This window comes from Bremia lactucae, linkage group LG3, assembly GCF_004359215.1.
Source record: "Bremia lactucae strain SF5 linkage group LG3, whole genome shotgun sequence".
NCBI classification, from domain to species: Eukaryota; Oomycota; class Peronosporomycetes; order Peronosporales; family Peronosporaceae; genus Bremia; species Bremia lactucae.
In genome coordinates, this window is record NC_090612.1 from 3,092,733 (window position 1) to 3,112,015 (window position 19,283).

Here is a 19,283-nt window from a genome sequence, read left to right on the forward strand (position 1 = left end):
ATTTCATTTCGTGTAAAACATCAACAGGCAATGTTACGTTTGAGGTTTCGTGAAAGTCACATTTACACACGAATGCGACATGACGTGATTTATTTTTACTTGAAGAGCTGATGCTATTATAATTTACGAGTCCCTTAATATATTCTATCATATATTTCTTAAGATTCAGCACGATGAGCTTACTTCCAGTAGCTGTGCTCTGTGGCCGGCTCTGGTGTAGTCTCGCAGCTGTCGCCCAAATCATTAAGTCGTGTTAAGGCTTTTTGCTGCCCACCTTTGCTTTTCTTGCTGTACAAATATTCTCTTGAGGATTCTGCTTACAAACCTTTAGAATTAAAGATAACCGACAACAAAAGCTGTTTACCAGAAGGCTACGATTCTTGTATCGCAGCCCCAAGCAGCAGCTTGATTTAAAAGTTGATCATAGTCAACATGGCATAATTGTCGCGATGCCAGCACCCGTCCACTATTATGCCTCTCTTTCTTAGCACCGAGCTATTTGTATCAGAACTGTCGAATTATTGGGCCATGCGCACACAAACAGTCACAAAACACATAAGCGGTGACCTTTCTTTGCCAATATGCATGCCTTTGTGGTTTCCAGCATCACCAAAGACAGTTTTTCAAAAAGCAACGAGCTCTTCAGGGTCCGAATCAGAACCTTAACCTCCACATTTGGATTTGTTACTGCACTGTCCAAAGAACCGCAGCAACTTTAATCTGCAACAATCTCAGCTGTTGATAGGATGTAGACATGACCTTTTCGAGTGAAGCGAAGAATTGCCTACATCTCATACTGGACGATTATATGCTATCTTAAAGCCGCTTTGAGTTAGAAGCCGCGCGCACACAGTGTGCAGCTTGCAGGTTTGCAATTGATTTTGATGTAATTTATTCGCAAAGTGCCGAGCTGCATTCGAATAGGCAGCAAATGTCTCGATTGATAATATACTCAAACGATTTACTGTCGAGCAGCGTTTTTTCGTATTCCACACAAAAAGACGCTAACTCGGGTAAGTCATTCAGTTAAATACTATTATCCACGCAATGTTTTTCACCGTTGGTGCACAGATAAGCAACCCTGAAGGATATGTGATTGCATCGAAGCCGGCGAATCGATTGCAAACATCGACGCTTCGTCATTCATCGATGCAATTTTTGATATTTATTTATTGGCTCGAGTAACGACCTTACATGCCATCTGACGATGAACGATCTGAAATTGGTCGAGAATAGTACGAACGAGGAAGCTGCATTCCGGTGCGAAACCATTTCAATGCGCTGAAGAAAAATGACCAACACACTATTACGTATTATGCAATTACAGTCCTCCCTCTGATAACGTATCCCCCGAAACTTCTCACTCCCGCGAACATATATGATTTTGACGTGCCTGACTAATACCAGCACCAACTTGCAACTCACAAATACTCCATATAATTGTTTCCTTACTATGCCTCACTTACCGCTCCGAGTCGGCTACGCTGCAAATTAATGGCACAATTCTTACAAAACGTTCTCGCGCTCTACTACGAGCCAGTCGTCACCATTTTCGTTGGCCTGCTGCTGCACCGTGCGCTTCAAGCGATATTGAACTTTAAAACGTGGTACACGGGCCACTATTCGGGTATCACCATCACTCTGCGCACGCTACGTACTGGTACCTCAACAATTTTCTTTTAAAAGCTCACGAAAAACTTCTGCCGCGATGCTGTCGTCGGCCAAGTCTATGGACGATGAAGCAGCGCGTCTCACTGTTTTACGAGACCCAAAGCGCATGGCGGCATTGCTAATTCGCGCCTTTTCGACCTCGATGATGGAACATTCAATGTGTGGTAGTTTGGCTCGACGTGGAAGCACCGAAGAAGAGGACGAAGTGGTTGAGGAGACGCAAGAAGAGTTCCAGGATCTTGAAAGACAAGTTGCTGCTTCAAAAGCAATTAACATGTTGCATGTAGCAGATGGAAATCGTCTTGTAATTGAAGACGAGGATGATGCGGGCGAAGAGGACGAAGACGACGACGACGAAGAGAAACCGCTCGAGGAAGAGGAGCTCGAGGCCGCGGCGACGGCGTTGCAAATAGCGACGCGCATAGTTGAGGAATTACGGTTTAAATTGGTTCTTAAAGCAAGTAAACCGATGAATCGGCAGCAATTGGATGATAAGGAGTCCGCAACAACGTTGCTACCGCAGTTGCGAGCGGACAGTAGCTTCTTAACCCAAGATAGAGGACCCGGTGTGCCCATACCGCACGCGCAAGTACAGTCCAACCCGTCGTGTAGTGGCTGCAATAAGTGGTTTATTCCATTTCATCGAAGCAAAAATTGCGCGTCGTGTGGCTTTGCCTTTTGTCTCAAATGCTCCTCCAAGAGTGGATTGTTACCCACGTGCTTTGGCTATCGTGACGAAGCGGTACGGACATGTGATTGGTGTGCACGATGGTTCCAAAAAGCATTGGATCGGTACTTTGAGGCGTTGGAACTCGTTGCTTACAATAAAAAAGGATCTGCGGTAGGAACGTCGAGCTTTTGGAATTGCACTTCCTTGGATCCTACGTCAAGTAGGAATAATGAAGTATTGTCAGCTATGACGCGACCTAATTCGTGCATTGCGTCTCCGGAAGTAGTTCCACGTACTACTTGTAACATTGTCGCGGATGAAAGTGTTGATGATAAGGATCCACGGATCTCCTTTGCTTCATCGATGTCTTCCTCAAGACGACGCAGTCGGAATTCATCCATCTCACTGGCTTCATCGCCACCAATACCCAAGAGCAAACCGTGGTTTAGCGGTCACTTGCGTGCAATGCATGTGAGTGATCGGCTTCCACGAAAAATCAAAGTTCGAGGAGAAGGCGATGGGATCGATTTTGAAAGCAATAGCCCTGATCTTGGATCTCAAAGGTCTCGTTTGAATAGTGTGGCGTCTACGAAGAGTAGAAACGCCAATGAGGATGCTGATGATATTTTTGGGGAGCAGCACGTAGATTCTGTGGAAAATAAGAGCGTTGAAAGGCAGGATGGAAGCAGTCTATCAGAGTCTTTAAAACAAGAGGAGTCGGTATTGGCAATATCTGTGAAATCGATTGTTGGCTCTGAAAGCACTACTTCATTGCGGTTGGAAAGAAATAAGCGACGATCGAAATTCTTGAGGTCGGCAAGTTTTGATTTAACGCATTTGCAGTCGGCTTTATCACCCGATTCGTCCTCGGAAGTACCACGTTTGATTCGTCGCACTACATTTGGTTTGGACGAGGGGCAAATAGTTGTTTCCGACATTGTCAGTAACGTTAGTGGTTGTCCGAGCAGTGTGCGGTCCAAAAAAGCCTTTGATGACAGCGACATTGTGGATAAACGTGCAAGACTTGATTCAGCTGACACTCATATGAAAAGTCAAGCAAAATGCTCGGCCGCAGTGTTGCGTTTTGCCGTGTATGAAATGAGTGGGAAAGAAACTGCAGGCTTGCGTCGCACATTTGGTTTTGCGAAAGCAAATCCGTTGCTGGATCGGTATACTTTGGAGCTCGATTGTCGCCAACGAATTGTTCAAGCAAAGTCTGTATTTATGCATCGCTTTTGGTCATTCCATTGCGATTCAGTCCAATCATTCCTCTTTGGAACGTCCGATGGAATGGCGAGCTTAATTGTATCTAATGGTGGACAAGGCAAGCAGTCGTTTGAGCTCAAGTTTGCAAACGATGACGAACGAGAGCAGTTTAAACAAGCTATAGATAATTGTCGATCACTTAGTCTACAAACGATGCGCGCATTTGCTACACAAGATCATGTGTCACTTCCTGCGCAACTTAAAGCACCCACGTCTCCTGTTCTTGACAGCTTGGACTTGCCGACGCCTAAAGAGCCAAACACAACTTTTTCTGCGGATCTATGTACCACAATCGAGTCAGACTTGAGCATTACACATAATATTCGGAGGAGCACTGCTACCGATCTTCCAGTGCTCCAATCGATTCTCGTACCGCTCTTGCCTGGGGAAACGGTGGTAGAAGACACAGAGCTTCAAGCAACGCTACTTATCGGCCCAGCTAGCGAAACGTACGAGTCCGCTTTAGTTTGGGGAAGAATTCCCGGAAAAGTCGCCGTGACAAATTACCGAGTAATTTTTATCCCGTTTAATCAAGGGCTCGAACAGCCACGATGTGGTGGGCAAGGGGGTGTGGCCTACATTCCGCTCTTTAATATCACACATGTGCACCTCCTCCATCCAAATGGTCGCCGAACAAAGGCTGGGCATACACACGATGCTGGCAAGACTGGGTCTGCGTCCATTATATCGATCATTTGCAAGGATATTCGAGTCATGAGATTTCAATTGGATACCCACCCGTCAATGTCAAATGATCATATTCGTTCATTGCGTGCAACTATCTCGAAATTGGCCGATGCTTCTCAGCGGTACACCGTTCGTGAATGTGTCATGGGAATTGCAGGGATGCCGAATTCTTCAAATGACAGTGATCTATTATCATTTCGAGAAGGAGAGAGCAGTGATGGCTATCCGCATCAAGGTAAGAGTCCTGCTTCTCAAGTAGTGTATTGATTATTAAGAACTTTTGCATTGTCCAGAAATGAATTTGACAATGCCTCGCGAGAGAAGTGGAATGTTTGCTATTGCATACTCGATCAGCAGTGTTTCTTCAAAGCTAAATGGCTGGAATTTATTCGTCGATGAGCGCGAGTTTCAACGTCAAATTGGGGGAGATACTGCGGTTTCTCCATTTCTTAAGGTTCGTCAATGCCTTATCGATTCCATTGGTTATTTTTAAACATGCTTTTGAACGCGATCGTTGTTCTTCTTCTTTTGTATTATAGTATTATAAAAATGATCGAGGAAATATTTGCAAGACATACCCGTCATTGTTACTCCTTCCCGCGTCAATGAATTCCGTCACGTTAGCAAAAGTGGCAAATTCCCGGGCCAAAAATCGATTACCAGTGATCACATATTACCACCGTCGCAATCGATGTGTCTTAACGCGTTCGAGTCAACCCCTTTTGGGTAATTTACTATCTGGCACCTCGAACGTCTCCGACCAATTACTTTTGGGGGTATATCGCCGACTACCTGATATTATTCTGAATCAATCCCAATCATCGCAATCTTCTCGGCCAATTTATATTTTTGATGCGCGTAAACCAAAAGCGTCTACAGGTAATCGTCTCATGGGCAAGGGTGGCGTTGAGACGCCTCAAGATTATCCCGGTGCTGTCATTCATCATTTGAATATCGCGAACATGTATCGCATGCAGTCTTCGTTCTTGGGATTACTGAAGCTGCATTTACCAGGTAGTGTGGACGATACTGATCGTACGTGGCTCTCGAGTGTGGAATCGACGAAGTGGCTAGACCACGTTCGATTGGTATTAGATGGTGCGTTAAAGATTGCGCGTGTTTTAGAATTAGAGGGCGCATCGGTACTTGTACACTGCAGTGATGGCTGGGATCGAACCGCTCAGTTGTGTGCTCTGGCGCAATTGATGATTGACCCATTTTATCGAACCATTCGTGGATTTGCTATCCTCGTGGAAAAAGATTGGTTAGCATTTGGACACAAATTTGCTGAACGATTAGGCAGTGATCGTAACCGGGATCCACAACGGAATAAATCATCGCCCATTATGTTCCAGTTCCTCGATGCCGTGTGGCAAATTCAACGACAATATCCCCATTCCTTTGAGTTTAATGAACGATTTTTGCTGCACTTAGCCAATGCACTGACTTCAGGGCTCTATGGTACATTTATGTACGACTCACGGCTTCAGCGAGACGTGAATGAAATTAAACATTCCACTGTATCAGTGTGGACCCCAGTGCTGATGAAAACAGCATTGTATTCTAATAGTACGTATGAAGCTAACGATGGCCCTATTTGGCCTTGGGTAAGTTGCAATATGATTCGTCTCTGGGAAAACTATTTTTTCCAGTGGCACCCAAAATTTTACAAGTGCCAATGGGTGTGCAATTTAATTTATCACAACCCCGCTGGCTCCACGACTAGCGCCAACAAGCATCAAGAGGTTGTTTACATCCCGTCTAATGAGTCTTTTACTTCAAGAGACTCACCGTTATCAAAACTTTTGGCGCCGTCAACTGTCGGGAATAAGAAGGAAGACACTAGAAATGAAATGCCGGCCTTGAGTCTTTACTCGGAAGAGGACGCTCCCAGAATCACACAACCGGCTAGTGATAATTACACTCAGAATTTGTCAATGCGAATCGTATCTGGCCTTAAGATTGGAAATCATCAACTTGTACAAAGCGAAACGACCAATAGTCAAGAAGTGGGCTAAAAGCGACTAGAATACTTTGCAAAGAAGACAGTATGCACAATTTGGGGCGTGAAATTTATAAAGTAGCTCTTCGTTTGGACAAGTGTTGATGAAGATATACATCCTTCGCGCTGTCCGTCCTAATCACGATCCGTAGATTCCAGACTTGACAACCTCAATTTTTAACTGCGTCACGAATCCTTTAATTACCTGTTGATATCATTCTGTCGCCCCTCGGAGTACCTCAATAAACCGATCAACATAAGCTGCTCGTGCATCGGACAAGACTTTTACTGCCTGTCGAATGACCATTAGGATAGCGATTCTTTAGGGGTCTTTCTAATGCGTAAGTACATGTCTTGTACTCATGCAATTAGCCCAAAATTCTAAAAAAGGGCAAGTTGTAAGACATGCATGCCTTGACGCTCTCATACGTCAAAATGTCATCTTGACGCTAGTTTGACTCGTGCCTTTACTGAGAAGAAAATCGCAAGATACTGTTACGAAATACCATTTCCTACTAAACGAGCTTAGTCACCCATTCGTGGTTGCGTATTTTATTTTAAGACATTATGAATCCATCCCACTATCGTGGCTTTAGCTCATTCACTTGGGGTCTCTACATCTGACCTCGCAAAATTTCCGTACATCTCCTGTTTTCGATTGGAAAAGGTACATTTTGCACGCTAATGTCAGTGTATAAAGATCTACAGAGCTCAGATTCATCTCTTCGATATGAATTAATAGCACTTCTGAGTATTACGTTTTTCGTAAATGTACTTCCAAGGCAAGAAGCTGCGGGTAAATATCACAAAGATCCCATGCATTCATGATCGTCGAGTTTAATGACTAAGTAACATGACACTTCAGAAAATATCATGTCCGGCATGGGAAGTCACATTCTTCGCGTCGTCAATAGGAATAGTTGAGGTTCACACATCATTTATAAGCCACCACATCAAAGAACCCAAAAGATGTAGCGGAGATGCGCCGGTCGCGCCACTTCTAGTTTGCGGTTCATAATGCTACCAAATTTTGTTAGCTGCGCATCTTGACCAGCACTGAGTTGCAAGATGCCGCTCTGTAGAGCATCTTCGTTGGCACTGAGTTGCCAGCTGCAGTGAAGAGATGCTTCGCACTCAACACTCTTAAGAGGCAGGTTTTGTTACAAATCATGCAAGATACGCAGATGCTAAAAGTCAGCCTGCTTATATTTGTTCTTTTTCATGTAACTTACATTTGCAGTAATATTTAGAGCAAATTGCGTCGTGCAGGTAACGCCACGTGTGAGTCTGCGCCACAGGGTCGACAAATCTATCATACATCTCGGAAGTGACGGTTTCTGATGATTCCAAATGCGAAATTGCAAGTTAGCTTCATGAAGTAGCGTTAGTACTAAATCCTGAGTATCAGTGCACCAATAAGTAGCTTACGCGGACGACACCGTCAGCTGACCACTTGATGAACTCATCGACGTTGATAATATTCGCAGCACAAATGAACGTCTCGGTATCGAATAAATTAGAACAGAAAAACGTGTTGATACACATACCGTACAGATGCCCTTCCTGTACTCAGAAATATAAATTTTCAGAGCACGTCGCATACGCATAAAACCCGCATTTTATTGCAAGAGGAGGCTCTTTGTCTCTGCGACGCGCCACTTTCAATTTCACAATTCGGAGCATAAAACCAAATACGTTGCGTGCATAAATGGACGGCGCATCGTGCGATGTTAGAAGTGCTTAGCCCTTTGCACGCCCAATACGTGCATGTATACACTGTAATGATTAAATCTTACAACCGTCGAAGCAAATATCCTACATTGCGAGTGTGCTACGCTTCGGAAGTCACCCATGCCTTGCAAGAGCACTAAATAATAATAATACAGTAGCAATACATTTACCATATATAAAGGCAAGGAAGGACCAGAGGGCAGTTATCGAGGGCTAGGAGCTTGAGACGATGGTGGCTGCTCTGATTCTCAACAGATTGTCTGTGCTCTTGCACTGCAATCACCGGAAGGGCTAGATTTCGGTACATTGTGTCCTGTATTTTGTTAATCGAGATGTGATAGTCTTTGTTCGCGTGTTTCAGTCTTGTCTTGTGCTCGTCTTTGACGTTGTGGACGACAAATCGACACGATGGAAAGCACAAAATTGTAGTCGGAAGATGAAATGTGTGTGCATTTGCAAAGCCGGTGTCGAATTTTTACTTGATGCATACAAATACCGGCTTATCCGCGGCACCTGAGCTTTTAATTGAAGACGAACGTACAAGTTGCACAGGCAGGGCCAACACGGTGCCTTGCAAAGAGCTCACATGCTAAATCTTGGTCGAATCTAAACAGATGACTTTTGCAAAAAAATCATAAATTATCCGCCTAAAATATACCGCAGCTTACATTTATTAAGCTTAATCTTCGTGGCCTCATCAAGTAGTACATTAAGAAGCCAGCTCTATCTCAATTGACGAACACTTCATTCAAATGAAGCAACCGGATGAATTTACTTTGGCCAGCGAAATACTGGTACATGCATCGTTTATACGCCTTCACTGATGCCGTCCAATCTCGGCAATTCGAGCTTACCGGTGTGAACTCCTCACTGTGCTGCAGCTGTGCCCTGTAGCCAGCCTTTCCAAAGGAATGATCTGTGGTTCAGATGGGGCGCAGTCGAGAATCTGCGACCAATCTGTCCCCAAAGCTGTCCCCAGTATCAATTCACTTTTGGATTTGCCCTTTGTCACCCACTTCCAACGTACCCATCTACTCGACGCAATGGACGCTTGCCTTAAGAACTACGAAAATTGCTGGAGCTCCACGCCAATTACGCCCACTATTTCCTCGTCATCTGAGGTTGAAACACCTCGCCGCGTCGCGAAGTGGGATATTATTCGCGAGCAGTGCAACAATTGCCACCACATCTATCTCAAGACGCTAAGCAAGCATTTAGGCTTCTGCTCCGTGGACTGCAAGTCCAACATGGCGTATCTTCAAAAGGTTAACCGCACCATCCGAGCAATGAAAGATGCCGTAGACGAGCGCCAACGCCCGAGACAGCAAAGTCGAAAGGAGAAACCGGTGATGCAGCAGCCCACTGATGAGTCCTCTCGGCTTAGCCTCAAAATCGCTCGCAACATCAAACATGCTCAATCATTTGCCGAGTTTGACCGCGAGGCTCGTGCGACAAGCACATGTGATGTTGAGTGGTCTTTCAGTGTTTATTAACACAGTAGAGATTTCGATTGTACCATTATATTAGATGTAAAAGATCTTGAAGCATAGCAGACCAATATAGCTCATATGCCTGTAATTTCAATTTCGTTGATTGACTCTTTTTAGATCACATTGAGAATACATCTCGGCAAACTTTCTAAACAGCGACATGCATTCCCGTGAACGCCTTTCCATATAGCTATCAGTAGTTAAGAAGTGAAATCCTTGCTTTGTCGACTCGACGTTCGGCGTGGAGGATGATTTAGTCCACGATGAAGTGTGGTCCTTCGATAATCATGCGGGACAAGACAGAAAACCAGAATCATGATTTATGACAATCACGGACAAATCTGAGCCCGATCTCTTGTCGTAACTTCCAGTTTCTCGCCCTTTTAAGGGCAGATCGAGCCAGTTTAAAAGCATGGCTCCACTCTTCCGGCTGCAGAATAGCTACAGTAACTGCCCTGCAGAGTAAAAAATAAGCCATCAGCTTGATACAGTATTGCTATGCAACGTTAGCCTCTTGTCATACATGATGCAACTCCGTGCTAAGATTACCACAGCATACGCAGCTTCCCATACACACAATTTAGAGAGCAAGGTATACATATGCGTAAATGCGGGCCACAAATTTACGACTTTTTATGATCCAGTCCAATGCTAAAAATTGGCTTGAGGCAAAGAGAATGGCATGTATCCCACGGTTTTTTTTTTTTTAGGCTGTAAAGCAGACAGGCCTTCCCCAATGTCTCAGCATGGCGAAGAAAATACGAGCAGACGAAGCAGCAATTTCTAGGTCCCTCCCTTTTGGCACCATTCTGAGCTCCGTCGAGATTAAGTTACAGTCAACATTCTGACATTTCCCTTGCTTCGAAATTGCGCGCTTTACGCACCTCAAGTGCCATTTCAACTCGACAAATTGGAGTAGTACCTCTGTTTAAAGCCTTAAAATCGTCTTTAGAGATTATCATTACATCATTGTGATGGGTCGTGTGTGGTTAGGGGAATCTTTACTGAACTTTCATGCACAACTTGTTTTAAGAATGCTAATGTAAAATTCTCTAGCATTCTATAGGCGTTTAAAAGAACTGTACAATTTTTACATGCAATCGTATTTTAGGGAATTATGCGGCTTTTAGGCAAGAGCCACAGGCCATCAAAATTATGTAGGTGTCATGTCCTAGAAAGAGTACTCGTCACGACATAAAGGTACGTAACTTCGCTCAGCCCTGGCGCTTCGATAATTTTTTTCTAATGACCAGCTCTTTTTTAAGTTTACTTAAGTATATCAAGTTGAGAGCGATGCATGTATATAATTTGCTTGGTCATTCTGAATGGCGATGACGCGCATAAGATTGATCTCTTGATTTGACAGACCATTCATTCTATGATATCCATCGACCATGGATAGAGGAATGGAGATGTCTAGAGCAAAGTATAATTATTTCTGCTGTGGTAAAATGTTTGTTCAGACTCGTCTGCTTAAGACTGAAAAAAATTAGACAACCTTACGTGATCAATGACGAGGTGGGAGCAAAATGTTGACAGCTCGCATAATGCTTCTAACCTGCACCCGGGTATCAAACCATTTCTTCCAGTGGCACCGAGTTTCCAGGCGAGACACGAAGGCGCCATTACATCATTGTACAGTTTAAGTCGAAACCTTTTTCGCCGGTGTCCGCAGGAAAGCTGCTATAGCTGATCTCAAGCAAAAAGCTAAGCCAATTAATTTATCCGATCTCATTTTGCTACCCAGTGGCAAGTCCGGCAACTACGACGAGTAAAAAATATCGGCTTGATTTGCAGACGTTGCGCAAAAGCCTCGTCTTTAATCGCTCAACGCGTTGCACTGCTCTGCATGATCTTGTCTGTAACGTCGTGCCAGTACTATCTGCAGACCGCAATTCTAAGTTTGAATCAGTTTTGCTTGAGCCGAAAATCAAATATTGGAACAGGAAGCCAAACCTCATTATTACTGTGCAGAAAACTGCAAGCTAATAATTTTTAACCATCCAGATTATGACGAACGGTTATGTGAATTTTTCGTCTTCGTTAAGAACAAATTGCAGCAAATAGCTTCATTAATTTGACAGAAAGAGCACAAAGAGCGGAATCAGTTACACGATTAGGTAGTGTGTTAACAATTTCTTAATTATTAATAATCTCTATCCCCGTTACAAGAGCTTTAATTCCTTTTTGTCAAAAAAGGTACCTACTTCAGAAAATCAATTCGACAGCTGTGAGGTTTGAACTCACGCGGGTTACCCCAATGGATTTCAAGTCCATCGCCTTAACCACTCGGCCAAGCTGTCCTTATATTAAATCAAATTTTTAGACAAATTAAAATTATTTTTTTAAAGTCAAAATTTGCTCACTGATTCAATTTCACAAATACATATACATGTAGAATAAAAAATATATAGGTGCCATTTATCTCCCTCCATTTTTGGAATCCTCTCAGTTTGATATGATTTGCTAAATTTTTGCATGCAAAGTACGGTGAATACATCAAAAGCTTCGAGGAGTACGTCTTTGCCTTTGTTGAACAAGTTTCAATTAGAAAAAGATACGAGAATACGGCTATAAATTTTCGTTGTCAATTCTCATGGATCTACAATATTCAGCTATGTTGGCCGCACAGGTAAAGCGCCATCCTTTGTTTGGCTCTTGCCATTTGAATTTATTATTTGTAACTCGTTTGTTTTTGTCAACTAAAGCTCTAACATTTATGCCGGTAAGAAGATAGGCCTGAGGTGTTTATGTCAGATTTTTTTTCTTGGCAGTAGCCACGAGAAGGCTTCTCAAGCAGCTTACTGCTGGAAACTCATATATTTGTAAGGTAGCAAAGCGTGAGAAGGTCTTTCTCAGTGATTTCTAAAATATATTTTGAAATCGGTGACTTATATTCAAAAGAAGCCAATCACTTTTCAAGTCTTCGTGTCTGGTCCACGTCGTGGAAACCCGGACGCGTAGGGAGGCCAAGAATTGTCATCATGTTATCACACAAGAGATAACCGAAGCTAGCCCCCATAGACGCGCAAATGTTACGTACGATAACTGAGAAATTCGTTGGGGACGCCCATTCCAATCGGGTCCATGCTTATACTTACACCGGTAACTTGTCATACTCGCTGCTCATCAGCACCATTTTCTTCGTGGCTTCGTCGCTAAATTTGACATGGTCTGTACCGTGAATCTTCTCTATTATTCATACAAATACCGCCAGGTCAGCATTGTGCCAACTCAAATGCCTCAGAGCCATTTGACGTACTGCATATGACTTCAAATTTCTAAAAGATACTCGATTTCAGTGGCCTTGATCACGCATCTTATACAGGAAGAGATGACTGCATCACCCCAGCTTCATAGCGCCATTGCTACGTTCTGCCCAATGATTGTTCTCGACAGCACCATTAGCCTTAACCTCCAATGTTATCTGCTTCACGAGCTTTACTTCACGAAAAGATTTTGCAGCGAATGCATTTACCGCCACCAAATGCATGCATTAAATTAGCCAATCATATCAAACTGAGAGAATTTCACCAAAACTGAGGGAATTTCACCAAAACTGAGAGATTAATGATCCCTGTATATAATGATGTGTTTATGTTAAGATTTGTTCACTAATTTAATGTTATCTAGTCTCGAGCGCTGTGCAATTTTAAAGATTAAATGCTTTTGGATGCAGTAGTACAGATCTTGCGCATCAATCGTTATTCACTAAGTTGACTTGTCCGTCCTGAAAGCGGAAGACGAAATGCCGACTGGGCGCTTTTGAAAGACAAAACTATAGTATGCAACGCTGCTATCCCTAGGGTCACTTAACTATCCCAATTATCCGTTTTAGTGCTTTAATTCGTCAGGCAGACGACAAGCATCGAGTCCAAGTGTAACGGGGTGTATCGTTTCATGAAATTAACACTAAAAGGTTGTTAATTAATATATTATCTAAAAGGTAGATAATGTTTGGAGGATATTACTTTATATAGTAATGTTCAGAAATCTTATCCATAAATAGGTATAGGCCATTATATCTATTTATCCCGCAGACTAATCAGCTGTAGATGTAAACAAAACAAAGAGACAGATAAGATAAGATAAGAATTAGTATTAGTTTATATTTAAGTTAGCATTAACAGATAGAAAGAAGAGATACTTAATTATATTAATACAGTTTTCATTTAACCTCTTTAAGCTAGTTGTCTTAAAGAGAAGTCTTCCTCTGCACGTACTAGTGTACGTGAAATAACGTAAGGCACCACTCGCAACTGAAGCAGTGCGAAGTGGACTTGTACTGAAGCAGTGCGAAGTGGACTTGTACTGAAGCAGTGCGAAGTGGACTTGTACTGAAGCAGTACAAGTCGTAGTGCCCCGTTACACCAAGGACTAGGGTACGAAAAAGCAGCTCTAATCGTGCAATAAAATGAAGGGAATACTTACAGCATATTCGTCGCATAATTACCTTGTGGGCCACTGAATTGCGTAAATTAGCTGCTAGGCGCTGAAATTGAACAATAGAAACTTTGAAGTATGAGCCGGAACTTTAAGATCTGAAGTAATTTTTACATGAATTAGGTTCGATCTCTCATACTTAGTCTCCGTTGTCCTTTTTTCAATCAGAAAGATAGATAATCAAACATGCTAGCAATTGATGCTGACTTGTGAACTCAAGGAATACTTATGTGCACACGTAGAAAAGGGCTGTTAAAAAACTAAGACCTGGAAATGGGATGCACATCAAACCAGAAGTAAAGCCAGGTCAAATGAAGTGATACAGGCTCGGGAGGAGCCAATGAGACCTGCGTAAGTCGTTGCCCATGTCTATGAAATGGACTCTACGCATTATGGTGAAGCCATGAAAAGTTCGACATGCGAAGGGTGGAAGATAGCAATGACGGAAGAATTGAAGGCATTGAAAGATTATTGGGTGTGTGGAAGTTCTGATTATGCGACCGCCCCACGCTAACCTCTTACGCACTAAATGGTGTACAAGACGAAGACTGATTCTAATGGAGATTCGAACGGCTAAAGGCCAGGCTTGTGGCATGTGTTAACGAGCAGGTATATGGAATTGATTATAAATTTATTTTTTCTGCTGTTATATATATGTCAACAGTTAAAGTTTGGCTGGCATTGGCGGCCACTTAAGGAGTTCCAGCCAAGCGTAGAGACATTCCGAATGCTTACGTTAAGGCGTTTAAAGAGCCAGGATGAAAGAGATACCTCCACGTACCGCAGTCGCTGGAACTGGGTACTGAAATATTAAGAAATTTGGGCGTCAAAGACAAACAAGAAGTTGTATCGAAACAACGAAAAAGTTTGTACAGCTTGAAAAAAGCCGAGCATCTCTGGAGCCAATTGCTACATCAAAAACTGAAAGAAGCAGGGTTTCGGCAATGCATCTCAGATATGTGGCTTTATTGGAAACGAGGCAATATTGGTATTGTTGTTGTAGGTGTATATGTCGATGATCTGCTGGCTATAGGGACAAGCTCAAGGGCTGTAGAACATCTTTTCAATGGATTGAAGAGTTTATTCATTAAAGACCTGGGTCAAGTTAACAAGTTCCTAGGAATGCGAGTGAAACTCGAAGATGCTCAAGGTGAACCCTAGATCAGGAAGAGACTATCCCGGAAATTTTGCGTGAGCATGGAATGCTGGAAGCGATCCCCACGCGTGCACCAATTGGCGCCGACTGCTACGAAGTAGCAACGAGTGATGTCACCTTTCTCGAGAGCTCATTGAAGGATGGGGGACCCACAATTAAGGATTTTGAATCACTTGTTGGGTCTTTATGTGGATGGGATGTCGAGGTGTACTAGACCTGATATAGCTTTCGCGGTTCGCAAAGCTACGAGACATACAAGCTGCGACTTGGCACATCTCTAGAAAAGAAGTAGCAGCAATACCTGCCAGATGCTAAGCCTCGAAGATTTTGATCTACACTGGTGGTTGGTGCAGCCTCCACGACAAGAAGTAATACATGTAGCGTCGGGGAAAGGATGAAACGCGTCCAAGAATTTTTTTTAGAGGGGCCTCAGACAGGCAGCGAGTTATCCTTGACCATCTAAATGTGCTTCCGGCAGCGGAGGTCTCCAATCCATCTGTTCAGCACGGCCGCGGAATCCCTGTTGGTGCTCTTCGGCATCAATTGCTGGGATATTAATCGCAAAGCTCTACTCAGCGGGATCCATCGCGGTTTGAAGTCATCCAGAATTATTTGCGGCCTGTAAGTCGATGCAGCAGCTGCGGAGAAGCAGGAGACAATAGAAGAAGACGTCGACAACCTCTTCCAGCTCCCGCAGTGACTAAATTGGTACTCTTGATGCTCTTGGTGCTGAGGACGAATGGGAGCATTTTAAATACCCACCAAACGTAAATAACCAGTACCTGGAGATGGTTGAATAAGTTTATTTTTGCTAGTTATCAAGAAAGCAAGGAGAAATTTAGCATAGCTATCTGCATCGCTGAGATTTGGGTATTCAAAAATCACCGTGCGAGACTTTGCGGCAGAAAAGCGCTCGTAGAAGACGTGGATACAGTCCGGAGCAGGCCCACCACGAAGGAACCGTGGAGCCGTAGCTCCTAAAAATCTAGCTTCACTAATATAGGAAATTGCGCCGGAGGTATGGATCAAGTTGTGCCTTTACTGTTGTCGGTGCAGGTTGGCTTGCAATGAAGCAGTGCTAGCGAAAGGTGCCCCATTACGCGTAACCTCGCGGTTAGTGCTGCCGCAACTTATGGACCGAGCTACAATGGGATAGAAATTTTATCTAACTGTTGCCCCTATTGTGCGTACAGCAACGGAACAAACACTCAATCAAACAATGCATATTCATATACGGTCTTGATCTTGGGTTTCGAATGGAATACTTCTTCTCCTTGATCTTCAAAAGCCAATGTTCTGTGAAGTTGATTATTCTGGTCCGTATTCAAAGTTCAATATTCTGCACGTGTTGTGTAACCATGATCTTATGGCTTTCTGCATGAAAACCCTGAAACCCTAAAATTCATCACTTATTTTAATGATAATCCCTACCTAAGATCGTTGTGCAAGTGAATTTTTCCTGGGTTTCGATACACGGTACACAAGGAACCCAAGGCCGCAATGTCCTGTAAATCTGGCACTTGATTTTTAAGCACTTCGAGTGGTGATGCTTGTTTTGCATTTGCGCTCGTAGGACTATGATATAAAATGTAGGCGGCGTATTTCACGGCATCTCTTCCAAATGATAAAGGTGACCGACTAGCGAATATCATTGACCTTTGCCATGTTTGAAATCGTCCTGTGCATACGCTCTGCTTTGCCATCCGAAGCTTGATTACGAGCTTCGCTGACTTGACGAGCTATTCCAATGGTTTTGCAAAATAAACCCACATTTTCGTATTCGCCACCTCCATCTGTACGCAATACGTGAATCTTATATCCAATTCCTTGGATGTAAACATCTCACTTTCAACCGCACCTCTTAACCTTTCATCCCCGGCCAACCTGGATTGAGAAGCTTCTATCTTCTTCATTCGTTCATCCATTCCAGAAAACATGTCCATCATCTTGGATAGTGCCTCAGTTTCTGTACCCCTTTCAGAGATATGAGGTGGTATGGTTGTTGCCAATTCCGACCTACCCCTTTCGTGACTAGAAGTTGTGGAAGTTCGACATTACTTCGAGGTGATGTGGTAATTGGTCATAACCTGTTAAAATGGTGTAAGAAAGGGGGTAGCTTTTGAACGACGTAGTACGTGGGAAACTAATATGTATACTCTTAATCCTACTTGTGCATCACTAATAAGCCTGTCCTAAATTACTTAATAGGAGTTAACTAGTATCTGACACATCATAGAGCATGCGACAACGACTGTACCTGCTTTGTGTGTATCATGAAAAGTCGCATTACGCACCTTCTCTGCGCGTAACTTGAAACATCGCCCTATGCACCTTCTTTGTGCATTTTTTAACAGGCTTAGCTTTATAAGACAATGTTGCTCCCAGTGACACTTTTTCAGTTTGATGTGCTGCAATCAACAATCTGCTAAATTCGCCTTTTGCGAAGGAGACATACAAAAAATACAGTACTCCTTACATAGAGTGGATATTAATACATAAGGCGTTAATCCTTTACTCAAATACGTTTTACTTAAAAATATTTCACATTCTACAAGCAGGATCGAAATTTTAAGAAATTCGAATGCCAAGTGAGACAGTAGCAAGTGGAAAACGGCATTAAGTGCAGCGCTTTATCATCACAAATGAGCAGACCGCGAAGACAGACGTACGACATCGAGTGGATCTGTGTCGCACGAAAGCGCACATGCCTCTTCATGGACGAGCATAGGCATTCAATTAGAACTTCGGTACTAGACTACTGCTTGGCCGTGGGCTCATTGGTGCAACCTACGATCAACAAATATGAACTCCCTCTCCTCCATATTATTGACATCTAAGCAACAAACAGCATGTTTACCTTTGCATACTGCTTTATGAGAAACGAGACTTCGGCAGAAGTTTTTCGGCAACTGCAACTTGTTCAAATTACCTTCTAGGCTTTCATAATGCAGCACACACCTATGTCACCATCGAGAGCTCGCGCTGATGAGTGCGCTTTCAGGTATGTTTCCTAATGCATCTTACTTGCTTTACCACTGGTAGATCAGCAAAAACACTTTCTTAAGCACAGGAGAGTTTTTCAAACCTGGCAAAAATTCAAGGAAAATCTGTAATGGTTGTGACAGCAATAAGTTGGCTCCCAATTCGCACTCTGAAGTTGTTCATTAAAAATCTGTAATGCTTGTGACAGCAACATGTGAATTTCCCTGCAGCTTCGATGAGCTACCTTGAGGCAACTTGCAGGCGTACGAAAGCACATTGTCGCTGTTTTACTGCGAAATACGCATCACTATGGGCTTTTAAGAAAATCGCGGGTAAGAGGTGTATTGGGGTGCATCGTTACACTAAAATAAAACAATAAGGTTGTTAATTAATACATAATCTAAAAGGTATATGATATCTGAAGAATATTACTTTAGGTAGTAATATTCGGGAAGCTTATCCATTGGTAGATATAGGCCATTATATCGATTTTCTCCGCGGTCCAGTCAGCGCTGGACGCGCGCAAAGAGAGAGACAGATAAGACTTTATTGCATGTTTAGTATTAGTTTATAATTAAGTTAGTAGTAAATAGATAGAAACAGAAGAACTTAAATATATTAAATACAGTTATCTTTTAAAAGCAAGTGTTTAAAGAATCTTCCTCTGCAGTACTATTGTACTTGAAGTGAGGCACCACTCGCACTGAGGCAGTGCGAAGTGGACTTGTACTGAAGCAGTACAAGTCGTTGTGCCCCGTTACACCTGGTAGGACTTTGTTGTCCGTCCAAGGACCACAGTCCCATCATCTAACATGTCCATTTTAGATGATAATTGAAATACGCATCACGTTTCGCGTGATAGCTACTCCTTTCTAAGTGACATAGAAAGGAGTGCGGTCGAACGAATGAGTTCGACTGTAGGGAACGATGCAATTTTAGCCATGCTGTCCGGTTTGAACAGAGATGCCCTTCATTCAGCCATCGCCAAGTTCATACATCATGACCTTGACAAGGCGAAGGAGAAGATAGCCTTGCTTAATCAGCAAGGCTCTCAACAGGCAGAACTACTGAGGTTACAGCAGGTACAGACCCTGTCCCTGGGATGACGCACCCGCGTCGTCCGGAAATTTTTAAGATTGACATCTTTAAGTATAGGGGAGTCGAAGAAGACTCCCTCTTGAGATG

The 19,283-nt window shown here is 43.2% G+C and overlaps 3 protein-coding genes across 3 annotated transcripts; all 3 read left to right on the forward strand.

Moving 5' to 3' along the window:
* Positions 1-1,494: 1,494 nt before the first annotated feature.
* Positions 1,495-1,683, forward strand: CCR75_006712 (uncharacterized protein; the record flags this gene model as incomplete). The annotated part of the gene is made up of 1 exon (XM_067964780.1): positions 1,495-1,683. One exon carries the CDS (start codon positions 1,495-1,497, stop codon positions 1,681-1,683), a length of 189 nt encoding a protein of 62 aa, XP_067815075.1.
* Positions 1,684-1,708: 25 nt separating this feature from the next.
* Positions 1,709-6,312, forward strand: CCR75_006711 (uncharacterized protein; the record flags this gene model as incomplete). The annotated part of the gene is made up of 3 exons (XM_067964779.1): positions 1,709-4,529; positions 4,588-4,748; positions 4,834-6,312. 3 exons carry the CDS (start codon positions 1,709-1,711, stop codon positions 6,310-6,312), a joined length of 4,461 nt encoding a protein of 1,486 aa, XP_067815072.1.
* Positions 6,313-8,938: 2,626 nt separating this feature from the next.
* Positions 8,939-9,520, forward strand: CCR75_006710 (uncharacterized protein; the record flags this gene model as incomplete). Its single annotated transcript, XM_067964778.1, has 1 exon — positions 8,939-9,520. One exon carries the CDS (start codon positions 8,939-8,941, stop codon positions 9,518-9,520), a length of 582 nt encoding a protein of 193 aa, XP_067815073.1.
* Between the last annotated feature and the right edge of the window lie 9,763 nt (positions 9,521-19,283).